Source organism: Asterias amurensis, chromosome 20 (genome assembly GCF_032118995.1).
Source record: "Asterias amurensis chromosome 20, ASM3211899v1".
In the NCBI taxonomy this organism is placed as follows: domain Eukaryota; kingdom Metazoa; phylum Echinodermata; class Asteroidea; order Forcipulatida; family Asteriidae; genus Asterias; species Asterias amurensis.
In genome coordinates, this window is record NC_092667.1 from 4,524,652 (window position 1) to 4,537,709 (window position 13,058).

The following is a 13,058-nucleotide window of genomic DNA, read 5'->3' on the forward strand; positions in this document are numbered from 1 at the left end:
ATGGTAATAGTGGGAGGGTTAAGGGTGGGGATAAAGTTTCAATTCTTACCTGTTGTGTACTATTAAAACCCTGTGTATTTGTGGTTGGTGTGTTACTGCTACATGTAGGATAGGGGTAACTACTGCTCCCTGTAAAACTGCCTCCTGCAAACAAAACATAAACAGAGGGTTGCTGTAAGAAGCAGGGATTGTGGGGTCAAGTCTCGCTCAAGTCATCGCAAAGTTGCCCGAGTTTAAAACACGAGGCCAATAAACTTTCCATATTTACACCACAGGTCAATTTGATTAGTAAACATCTATTTCCTCTTAAAAAAATTGTTATCAACAACATTAGTACACATACCCTATCACAAGACACCAATAACAAAGAGGACACCACAAAAACAAACCAAAAACAAAAAGTATTCTGGGTCACCAAACTTCACTTGAAAAGAGGAAGGGCGCTAATATCAAGTTATTGTTTTCTCGCAAAAACTTCCGGGGTATTTGGGTAAACCACAAACTTTTTGTACTGGTATACTGTAACAACTGTTTACAATAGTTAGCGCATTGAGATTCTTATATTGTTATCATCTTTTTGAAATGTGATTCATTCCCAGACAATAGAAAATGTACAACCAAAAAGACTTATGGTATAAATGCATACTGGCATCATAACTCTTGCAGAGTATTTCTCAAAGGCTAAATGAAGTCTTTAGCCTTCAAGTAAGACTCTGCTAAGGTTGAAACATCAGGCCATTAAGAAGTATTTTTTGCTCTTCATATTTCAAAACATCTCCTGTTTAAAGTTCTTGCTATTTTTATTGCTACGACTTGCTAGGCACCTTCATAGTTCAGCAGTACAGTCTCTTATAAAAATAAATCCCATATAACAAATGTAATCTTCGTCCCTTTTTGAAATCACAGATGAAAAAACTTTAGTTTTTTAAAACTCAATAATACATGAAATTGAAACCTCTAAATTTGCACAAAGTGTGACAAACTATCAAAACTGTGCGCCAACATCAAGTATCAGCCATCAGTGTTAGTCAACTTACCTTGCATTTGATAGTATGGACTCTGTGCAGCCTGGCTGGACGACCCTGTAAACCCTGCTGACCCATAAGCACTAAGATATGACCCCTGACCTTGCATTGGTGTCGGGTCAGCTTTTAATGATTTAGAACCTGTATGCATTAGAAGAAGAAAGAACGCAATTAATTTTAGAAGTTTTTGTAGTGTTCAGTTTATGCAAACATACGCTAACACATTTTTATCAATTTTAGAACCTGTACACAACAGAATAAGAAAAATTGCAGTTAATTTCAGAAGTTTTTGTAGTGCTCAGTTTATGCTTAATATATATATTTGGTTGGCAGTAACACCATGTGTGTATCTACATTTGCTTGGTAGAATATGTTCTTTTGAGAAATCGTCTTACGTGAGTATTCTACGACCTGTTTTAACCGTGAAGTAGATTTTTTGGGGAAGTTAGGAGTTCTGAAGAACTTTCCTGCTTTTTGCCTACTATCTGGAAGGAAGGTAGAAAATTGGCTGGGACTACTAATTTTACTTAAGTGAATCGCGGGGACTTCTCGTTATTAACTTCACTACCACGAAACGAGTTCTTAACTGGTCTAAACATTTCAACTAGCTTGCTCTAGTCATCATCAGTTTATGCTTACATTAGACAACACATTTTGACCAATGCAATGAATTTAGATGAGTGTAAAATTTCTTGTCTTCTAAAATTCGAGCACTGACACCCTACCCCCAAATGACACTCAACCATAGACATGGCCAAATAATCATTTGCACATATGGTTACAACAGAATAAAAATTACTTCTGTACATTTTGTATCTATAGTCCCGTGCTAGAGCAGTAGAGCCTGAAAGATGGCATGAGGTTTTAGTTACAATGAACAACATTGGCCAACTGCTGCCTGTCATGTGATACTCAGTGACCAATCAGGCGGAATCTTATTAAACCACCTGTTGGAAATTCACTTGTTGAGCAGAACTGTAAAGGGTTGTTACAAAAATGTTCCTGGTACTAGGTGGGGATCATAGCTTTTTGGGGGGTCTTGTAAGTTGGAATGAATGTAAAACTAAGCAAATTGAAAAACAAAATGGTTAACTATGAATCAATCAACCATAGAACAAAAAAACACCAAAGATATCAATCCATGCTTCCTCAACATGACAATAACTCTTCCTCCTTGCCAAATTCCGTCATAACTCTAGTTTATTTATTCCCTCCAAAATTACACTCAACAGGTGTTTCATACACTCAGGGGTCCGACCCCTGCTTTTCCAGTTATTAAAAAAAAGCATGTAGACTTGAGATCATCGCTTGTTTTGATGATCATCATGGCAGTGTGAACAATCAGGGATGGATGGCTGTCTATGGGAGGAGTGTCACCTATGAAGTAGCCATAGTTTATCATCAATGACACTTGGATTCAAGACAATGGACACGACTGGTAAATTATTGAACACAAAAATAATCAATTTGAAAGCTCACTGATTGTAAAGTCCATACCAGTACTAGTCCTCCGGAGAAATATTTCTATTAGGCTATACCCAAATTGGCGGCTACCGCTACAGCTATTGCTAAGGGTATTGCTGGATCCAGCCATAAATAACCGTAGTCGCCAGCACAGCCTTAACTACTATCAAAGTTAAAGCCATTATACACTTTCGGTACAGAAAAAGAAAAAAAAAGTCACAGATTTACAAATAATTTACAGGGTTTACAGAAGGTAATGGTGAAAGACTTCTCTTGAAATATTGTTCCATGAAATGCTTTACTTTTTGAGAAAACATTAAAACAATATCAATTCTCGATAGCGAGAATTACAGATTTATTTTAAACACATGTCATGACATGGCGAAACGCGCGGAAACAAGAGTGGGTTTTCCTGTTATTTTCTCCCGACTCCGATGACCGATTGAGCCTAAATTTTCACAGGTTTGTTATTTTATATATTAGTTGTGATACACGAAGTGTGGGACTTGGACAATATTGTTTACCAAAAGTGTATAATGGCTTTAAGAAGATAGACTTTATTGAACCCCAACCCACAATTACCACTGCTTATTTCAATTACCGCAATCAAAATAACCTAACCTGATAGGACTGTGCACAAAATGGCAGTATTTCAATGGAAATCTGCACCATGATACATGTCAAGGGGAACAACTCATTTGGCAAAAAAAAATCTTCATTTATTTGTCCGATATACATCATCAAAGTAAAAACACATGTGAATATCATTGGTTCTGGTAGAGTACATTCATTCCAACGCTCTAAGTGACAAGAGACACACTACCAGGCAAACAGAGTACCAACGACACCAACTTTCACATTTTGTGAGTAAACATTATCGGGTATTCTTATATTTCCAAACATAAAAAAAAAATAATTGTAATTCAAATTGAAGAGAATACTTTTAGACAGAGGCGAGTCTTCCAGGAATTCACTCTGTAAACTATCGCAGCATTCACATTGTAATATCAGCTCAGTAAACAGGTCATCCTCAACAATAATTTGATAGCATTGTTCAATTCTTTGAGATATACTGCATTAAAACGGCGTAGTAATGCAGAAAGTACTGATCAGAGAAGAGAACTTTTTCATTCCTTTTTTGCATGCTACAAAGAAAATTTTCTTTTTTGACATATATATTTGATCAAATTCAGGTCATTTTGGTTGGAAATTCATATTCTTTTTCTGTGGTTTCGTGAATTGATGAATATTATTTTAAAATCTCTTTGGTGACAAAAAGAATTCTACACCACAACTTCATTATCCACACTGAAAAAAATGTGTTACAAAAAGGTATCATATCATGTTGACATCGGTCTTTTGACAGAAGACCTAAACAGCAAGTTCACAGTCAGTGCTATGAGATGGCACACAATTCTTCATGACAGATCTATTCAATGGGGCATCAGTGAGAGGTTGGAAGGGGAGGGGCTGCGTTTAGCTACAAAGACAGAGTTCTCACACAATAAAACAAACCACTCTGTATCAGCCATAAAGAATAAAAAGGTCAAAATACTAGCAATTTCATTGCTTGGCACTGAGCCTCTGGCAATGTAACAGCCAGCTTTCCAGATGGCCACTACCCAAATGCGGATTGATTTCAGCTAGGCAATGTGGTGGTGAAGAAAAAAAGGAAATTTTTGTCTCCCAGGTCTGTGGGTCTCCCGAAGAAAAAGTGAAAGAAGGGCCTTTTGACCCAGTTTTCTCCACGGGATAAGGCCTGAAAGAAGGTCTGGTCGAGCCCTTGCTGATATGGAGGATATTCTTACAAACAAGAAGTGCGGTCAGCTGCTGAGGCTTCAAAAAATCATTCAGATATTTTTTTTCTGATCAACTTTGCCCTTTTTTTAATTTTAAAATTAAAAGACACAATTTTCAGTGAACCTGTGAACTTGGTTTTTCAATTTTCGCAACCCTTCTCTTCTGAAAAATAGCGTGGCTTTAATTTTGTTTTTAATGCAACTAAAACATTACAGTTAAAAGAAAAGTAAAAAAGTAGTAGGCCTACATTTTTGTTTAAGAATTATGAAGATGGGTTCTCAAAGATGGGCTGGTATGTTCAAGAAATGGTCACCTTGTTGTCACACAACAAACACAGCATAATTTTGTTTTATTACCTAATCACCCAGAGGACTAGTAAACTCTTGTAGGTACATTCAAATACAAAATCACTAATTATCAAGGTCCATCACATTGCTGTCAAATTGGTTAAACTTCTGAATGTCCCCAGAAAGTGAACCTAAAAAGGAAAACATGAATCAAATCTTCAGACTTCAGCCGTATCCGATTTGGCGGCTACAGCTACAGCTGTTGCTTAGAGTGTACTATATTTTAATAGAGGACGACGTGTACAGTGTAAATTTGGCCATAGCCATAGCTGTAGCCAACGATAAGAGAGAATGAAACTTACTGTAAGACGACATGGCTCCGGCTAAACCATATGGAGGCTGCCCAGACTGACCGGTATACGGATAGCTTGAGTTCTGCACACCGAATGATGACTGCTGAGGGGTACTGGGCTGGAAATTACTCCCCTGCGCTGATGGTGTGGGTAATATGTGTGGGTAGGCTTGGCTGCAACAGAAAATGACAAACGACAAAAATGCTTGATATTAGAGCTGGACTTTGACACTGAGGAAATGTAGATTGAAGTCAGGCATGGAATTTCATCTTTGAAAAGGCAAGACCATTTTAATTTTGCAAAAGACACTTCCATTGAAATATCTAAGTCTATTGGAAACATTTGAAGGGGCACCAAGGCCAAGACATGGGGGTACAGAGGCTGTGATTGGCGGTGCAGTTCCTCGAGGACGGACCAGCACAAGAGAGGGAAAAAGAAAGACAACCTAATCTAGCAGTCAGGTGTGCAGTAGCCCACCTTGTTGGGTTTTTATGGCTCTCATTCTACACATCAGTCTTAATATCATACTGAGTTGAGTTACGATGGTTCTGAGAGGCCCCGATGGTATAACAACTCAACATTTTGATCAGTATCCGATGAGCGTCCTCAGGAGAAGAATATAAAATGAAGGTACAGACAGGTTGAAACAAGTCCACGGCTATTTACACAGTTCCTCATCAAATTGTTACCTACAAGTTCCAACCATGGAGGAATGAATGTACCAACCAAGTAAGGGATTAGCTTTGAGGCATCATGAACAACCTGTGCACTGCAGTGGCTAGGATATTCACCCATTGACAGTGACAATCAACAGAACCACTTGAAAAGAGACAGAATGCTGGTGAAAGGTAGTTCTACTGTGGCCTACTAAATTAATACAAGTTAGGACCAGTCATAACTCATTTCTGGCTGGCTAGTTTATTGCCTCACACAACAGAACCAACAAGTGTTCACAAATCCACTACAAATTACAATGTTAAAACGGAAACCTTAAAACTGAAAAGGCTGCAAAAAATAGTTAATGGCCTGACGTTTTGACCGTAGCAGAGTCTTTCTCGAAGGCTAAAACTGAAAAAGCTGACAGGTCCAGTTATTGAGGACAAGGTACACTGGTCCTGCAGGCTAGTCACTGAAAATGTGAAGGGCAATCGTCAATCAATGGCAAAAGGAGTAGACTGAAGTTGATAGACTTTATCTGTGGGTTGGTGATTATTGAAATGTAATGTTGACATCTCTATGGTGAATATTGAGGCTTGGCTTCTGCACTGAAATGCCACACTTTAAGCATCAACACAAAACTACCATTGTGAGATTCCTCTTGGATGATTCTACACACTAAAACCCACACAAACGCCATGATATTCATCTTTTGAATAGCAGACAAAACCATTTAACTATCCTCGTGAAACCCTAATCGGCGTTTCCCACAATCACTGGTGACATTCAAGTCCTTCTAATCATATCCGAGCACCTGAAACATTAGTTAAGCCTAATATTAGATAACACAACAACTAGTATGTATAACTTACCCATCCTCCCATGTGATACCACTACCAAACATCTCCAACAATATTTTATAGCAACTTTTTTCCGTGAGCGAGAACAAGAGAGAGGTACGAGATCCGTATTGTAGAGTGACTTCCATACAAGAGCCGATGTGACTTTTATTAGGCGGGCAGATGCCCGTGGTGATATGAGACAACAATTGCGAATATGAAACCTTAATGAAGATACATCATTACGCCCGCCCTTCAAAAGGGCCAACAATCAGCCAATCAGAGTCCATCGTGGCGCTTACCGCTTGGTAGCATCCTCGACATCCAAGTATCATAACCAGACATGAGGCAGCTACTGTTTCAGCACCAAATGGGCACACAAGCCCACACACACAAAACTACACAAGTTTATTTGGAAAAAAAGTATCATGAGGTCACGCCTCGCTGATTCTAAACGACTGTATCAAATGCCGTGGTGGAAAATCCACCTGTAGCGGGTCTTTTATAACCTGTCAACTTCCAGGCGGTAATTAAATCATCATCATTGTGTCATCGGAGTATGTGTATGAATAAATTTGCACGGGCCGCCAAAATAAAGTGAATCGCAAAAGAAAAACCTCCGGAGTCATCGTTGTATCTATGTCATAGTAGTATATATGCTTGGGGTATCAATGGCCTGAAACTACTGGTGTTATACAACTACAAGCAGTTATGTTTTATAGTGTGACTTAATCAAATTTTATGATGCTTAGGCAAAGGGCATATATGGAGTCTAAACTGTATGTACACACATACATAAAATGGATCTTTATGGCACTTTAATGCCTAGAGCACCACATCCAACTCCTTGCAAGAAAGTTGACGACACAATCAAAACCTTGAAGTAGAACTTTCAAACTATCCATTATAGATAGGATACACACTTACACGTGAATCAGGTACCTACCAGAGAATGTACATGTAGCTGTGTCCATAGAGAGAGGACCCATACAAGCTCTATGCTACAGACCTAACCAGCTTCAAGATAACTCTTGAAGGATTCCTTTGACTTTTAGAAGCTAAACACCCATATTAAGCAGCAAGTTACAGATACTCTGTCGCCATAAATACAAACAATAACATCATCGCAGTAGTAATTTACTATGTGACCATAAAATACTAACGAAAACATCAACGCCACAGTATTTTTTACAGTTTGAGAGAGTTGCAACATTGAGGCACCAGTTTTCTCATGCCATTTTTCGATCAAATTGAAGCACAACCCAATGTCCAGCCTACTCTAGTAAAATGTGTGCGCATATAAAAGCCTTTTGGGGGAACCAACTCTACAGTTAGTAGAATACACAACTCTACAACTGAACAAAATCGCACTCTTTAAGGGCCTCCAATGTTTAAACACCCATGAGACCTACACAGTCCATTTTATCAATTTTCACAATGCGGCCATATTGGTTATACTCACATTTAACTCACAGTGACCAAAGTGAGGCTAGAAGGAAAAAAATAGTATGATCCCTTCATCAAATGATGAAGGACTATGGACGCTGTAGTACTCTTGCATGATCTTTTCAACTACCTTCAGCTACTCTGAGCTTTTTTTCAAATTGATTTTTTTCTTCATGTACATGAACCCCTTTACCTAGAGTGGCTTTTAGTTTTAAATTTGTTTGGGGAAAACTTGCAAAAAAAGAACAAAAGAAAGATTCAAACTAATGTTGTGTAAGAAAAAGGACAAGGACACCATAATTGGGCTCAAGTGTATGTCACATTTTCTTAACCCAAGATGGGGGTCGAGGCCTCTTAGTCTGAAATAAACTACACCAACGCCTGAACTTGACAATGATGTGGTCGCTGGGTGGGTTGAACATCATCCAGAAATACAACAAAACCTTACATGGAATCAGGTATGGAAAACTCATTACATGATCCCTGCACAATGTAGTTAGCAGTTATAAAGCACAACAAAAGTTAATGGTTCAATGCGAGACCAACATGGTTATTACCCAACGGGGTATTCTACAGCCACTTGACAGACCCTTTTCTTTAGAAGTTGGACAGTTTGTCATCAGCTCTCTGATTTATGTTACTTTACTTGTAAACTTATTGTGAGTGTGCACTACTTTAAACTTTGTTCAGGATTCAAAAATGTTTCACTTCGCTTGTTTCACTTCTTGATCTGTTTGTAATTTTAGTTTTAGTTTAATAAAATGTTTATAAGCAAGTTAATGTTATAAAACTTCTACAAACTTTGTGAATATTTTGTTGATTGGAATAAATTTTCACCCAAGACTGATGTTTCACATATTGTAGGAAGTATTAGTAAGAAGGGAGTGCATTTTATAAAGGTTAAAAGAGAAAGTAGACAAACCGAGCACACCGTTTGGATCATCAAGACTCAACTACATGTCAACCCCTATATTTCTCAGAACCACCACTTCTCCCCAAAGAGACTTACTTCACATGGGCTAAATTTCATATTCCAGTTTAGCAGAAAACACTGATGAACAAATAAATAAGGTGACGTAAACCACTTGTTTCAGGAAGAACACATTCATTAAAATCCATTAAAAAAAATGTAAATGATCTAAGAAACAAAAATGTTTTTTTTAAGGCAACAAAAGAAAACTCACCTTGGGTAATACTGTGAAGGAAACTCTGATTTAGGCTGCCGAAGATTCATATCCAACGAACTTTGACCTCCGACCCCTGAATTCGACCCTGAATAAGAGAAAAGAAATGCAATTGAGTTGAATACATGCTACATTGCATATTATGTGCCTGGGAGTTAAATACTATCTTGAGTGAAACTAATGGAATACTATTTGTTTTTAACTGAATATTTGAGAATTTCTTTTTGGAGACCATTAATTTAATTTCTGTAAAAATCATCACAATTTACCCATATGTGGATCGTTGTTTATTGTACCCTATCTTGGCAGTAAAATCCCTACAGAAACCCCAAAATGAAACAAAAGAATGCTTTTTTTAACAAATGGAAATAGAATATCAACATTGGAAACATCAATTCTGGACATGACTTTCACTATGACCTCTTTCTGTGAATGGAAGTAGATCAAATTGTGTGGGCAGTTTCCGGCTGCTATGGACATTTTGGTACAAGCTGCTTGTGGCCGCTATGGCTCTAAAGGCTTTAAGAGAAAATATTTATTTTCCTCTTGTTTTGTGTGTGTAAGAGCAACTTTATTCAAATGTACTCTAGTTTTCAATAAAATCACTTACCAACAAATGAAAATGTGATCAATTGTCAGTGTTTTCATCAATTATAAAAATTATCCTGAAAAGCTGAAATATTCAAGGTTCGTTCTATGGTGTGTTTATTAAAAAATGTGAGGGTGAAAATGAATCTTGTCTTTAAACTTCCCCCCCCCCAAACAAAAAATTAATTCAACATTTTTGTACTTTTCCTTACGAATATACCTTCCCTACAAAGGGCCTTTTCTTTTATGGTTTTGCATTCGGCTAGTGCTTGACCTTCGTCCTGAACACGCTTTCTAAAAAAACTGACAGAGCCAAAAGCCCAAGCTAAGGTTTCAAAATTGGCCTGATCATTTTTAAAAAAAGTGACACGATCAGTACTTTTTGCAATTTAATTTTTGGGGTACAAACTCCTGACACCCAACTTGCATTTTGGCTCCTGTTTGACACATTTATGGAAAAGATAACATCGAAAAGGGTTCAGGGCACGAGTGAGTTCCCACCCTGATGTTTTTCATTCTACATCGAGCAACCAACATTTATTACTTCTACATAGACATCTTTGACTTTGTCCCGAAGAAATGACACGAGGGAAAATACATTCAGGGTGAAATAAATACAGCAAATCAACAAGATATACCTGCGGGGGATTAATAAGACATTAAAATTAAACAGAGTGGGAAAGATTGTGAAGAACAGGAACACAGTGCAAAGTGACAAGAAAGAGGATTGGGTATTTACATAGCGACAAAGCCTACAGCCAGAGTAGGAAAAACAGTAGCATTTTTTGTGATATAATGGTTCTTTTTTAAAGCCATGTCCTTTGCAGGGGTGTGGCAAGGATGTAAAGGGCGTGGTGGGTACATGTGGAACATGGTGCAGTGACAATGAAAGTGTGCAATTTAACAGGGCTGAAGTGGCTTTTACAAATTAATGCAAATGATCACTCAGGTAACTAGAGCAGTGTCTAACATTTTTTGGGCATGATATTGCTGTTACTGTATATGAATTTACAAAGTTGTGGACTTGCGTTCACACTGTATGGAATGGGGTAAAGTGGATAAACTTTTGACAAAGATGAAATAGCTATATTTTTTCCCCAGCTACTTTGAGATGTTTTTATTTCAAGAAAGAGGTGGTGAAAACAGAAGGAAAGGAAAGGGCGTAAATAGATTGCCACACCTATTTTAATCTGTTTATATGTAAGTTATTAGGGGGTGGGTCAGCCAGGCACTTTACTTGGGGTAGGGGGTGGGGGGGGGGCTGTACAGACTGCTTAGTCAGCTCTTGGTATCAGGCCATATGATGCAAGGGATTGTGGGGCCACTGGATGTGTAACAGGCACTACAATTGGATTGTGATGGGAAGATCACGGTATGGGGAGAGTGGATAGTGATGGGTGATGAAAATGGACCGAGGATGGCAAGGATAAACAAGGGGCTGATGGAGGTAATGAGGATGAAATGGGTGGAGATGGGGGGAGTGATGTGGGATGAAGGAATGGGGTGAGGGGTGGTAGGGGATGATGATTTGTATGAAAGGAGACGGGTCATGAGGGGTAAAAAGAAGGAGGCTGATTGGGGTAATAGGGATGAAATGGGTGGGGATGGGGGATGAATGCGGGATGAGGAAATGGGGTGAGGTAGGATAAAAGGGGGTGATGGTGAGCTGGGGGGGGGAATGGTGAAGAAGGGTGAGGATGATGATGTAATGGGGGATGAAGGGTACGATGAGGATGAAAGAGGAGGGATCATGGGGTGAAGAAGAGGGAGGTTGATAGGGTATGAAAAGATGTGATGGTGGATGAAGAAGGGGTGATAACATGGGAAGGTGGGGGTAGATTGCCGACAGCAGATCTAGTATCAGACCCGCTCACCTGCATAGCCACCAAGGGGGGCATTTACGCCATAACCACCGTCCTGAATCACAGTAGGGGTTGACGGGTCGCTATTACTGAGCGGTTCAGATTTGACTACGAGAGACGAGAAATGAAAACAGATCAAGAACAACGAAAAAGAGAAAGGGGATAACAAATAATAGTAATACAAAAAAAATAGAGCAAAACATACAGATAAAATCAAAACAGAGCAAAGTCACATATGCAAAGAGGAAAATAAGGAGGAAAAGGAGTCTACTTCAGCAAGCAAGCAATGGAACACTTTGGAACGCTAGGTGGCAGCAGACTTACCAGGTAAATTTCCATTGTTTATGTAATTCTGAGCATGCTGCCACCTAATTACTGTCCCAAAAGTCCACTTTTTGTATAAATCATCTCAATTATGATAACTTGCATTATGTACAACAGCTTTTAATGACAAAGCTTTAATTTAGTGCACACCCCACCTCCAACATGATTAAAACAAAATCTCAAGAAATGGCATAAAAATAATCAACTGCCTACTTTTTCAAGACACAAGTGCATTGGTAACATGGTTTAATACATTTTATTCTGTCAGTTCATCATGTTTAGTTTTTGGAAAGCGAGAGTAAGTTTTTTTGCTGACAAAATTTATCCGAAACAGCCTCCGGAAAAGATGGCCAAATACAATGTCATAGTAGATCAGTGTTCAGTTCATGGAATTCAGAGCAAAAAAAGCACAACCAGAAATAAAATTCAGCAAAAAAATATAATAGCAGCAAAAACAAAAGAAGCGGGCAAATGAACATTTCATCACACAGCTACTGAAGGAAATTACAAAACTAGGGAAAAAACAAGAATGTTTCCTTGAAATTAAAATAGGTTAAAATCCAAGTAAAATCAATTCTGTTTCCTATTTAATGGAAGAAAAATACAGAGTGTGTATTGATAGATGTGAAATTCTTCAGTCAAGAATCTGTGGTGAGTTATGACACACTCAAAGTTTAAGCCATTACTTAAAAGGGTGTCAAAATTTGCTTGAAAATTAAAAACTGGGTGTCCAAAATGCCCGCTTTCAATACAATAGAAAGGTAATATGACAGATAAAACAGTATGGTTCAGCACTTTCCCCCAAAAAGATCTTTCAACTTAAACCACAATCTTACAGCTTTTTTATATAACGCACAACAGGCCTGCTTGCAACCAGGGTCAAGGGGTCAATAGGTCAAGCTATTTTCCAAGATAAAGGTCAAGCTCTATTCTGTGATGAATGACAAGGGAACCTGTTGATGGTACATGTAGTGTAGTCATTAACATGGTGGGTAGTCCAATTGAACAAGATCACCATGTAGGCCTACAGTTTATTATAGTAAAGCCTTGCATGCTAGTGTTTAAAATGGTTTGCTCAAAGCTAACAACTAGTGCACAATGTCATAGCGCTGCTTCAAGGTAAGCAGATTTTCGTGCTAACTGTAGCAGACAAATTTGCCGAAGCATGAGCGTATTATACAGGCTAGCAAGAAAATTAGGCGGCCAGCTTGCCTGTTCATAATGGATTT

General features: G+C 38.3%; 1 protein-coding gene across 12 annotated transcripts in view; it reads right to left on the reverse strand.

Moving 5' to 3' along the window:
- Positions 1 to 13,058, reverse strand: part of LOC139952167 (protein phosphatase EYA1-like) — a 168,041-nt gene that overhangs the window by 45,200 nt on the left and 109,783 nt on the right. For 11 of the 12 annotated variants that reach the window (XM_071951175.1, XM_071951176.1, XM_071951177.1 and 8 more), the window contains 5 exons: positions 11,518 to 11,613; positions 9,056 to 9,143; positions 4,939 to 5,102; positions 1,038 to 1,166; positions 50 to 144 (listed from right to left, as the gene is read on the reverse strand). In XM_071951175.1, coding sequence (XP_071807276.1) covers positions 50 to 144; positions 1,038 to 1,166; positions 4,939 to 5,102; positions 9,056 to 9,143; positions 11,518 to 11,613 — 572 coding nt within the window. The remainder of the gene's footprint in view (positions 1 to 49; positions 145 to 1,037; positions 1,167 to 4,938; positions 5,103 to 9,055; positions 9,144 to 11,517; positions 11,614 to 13,058) is intronic. The other variant, XM_071951182.1, reaches the window with a different exon arrangement.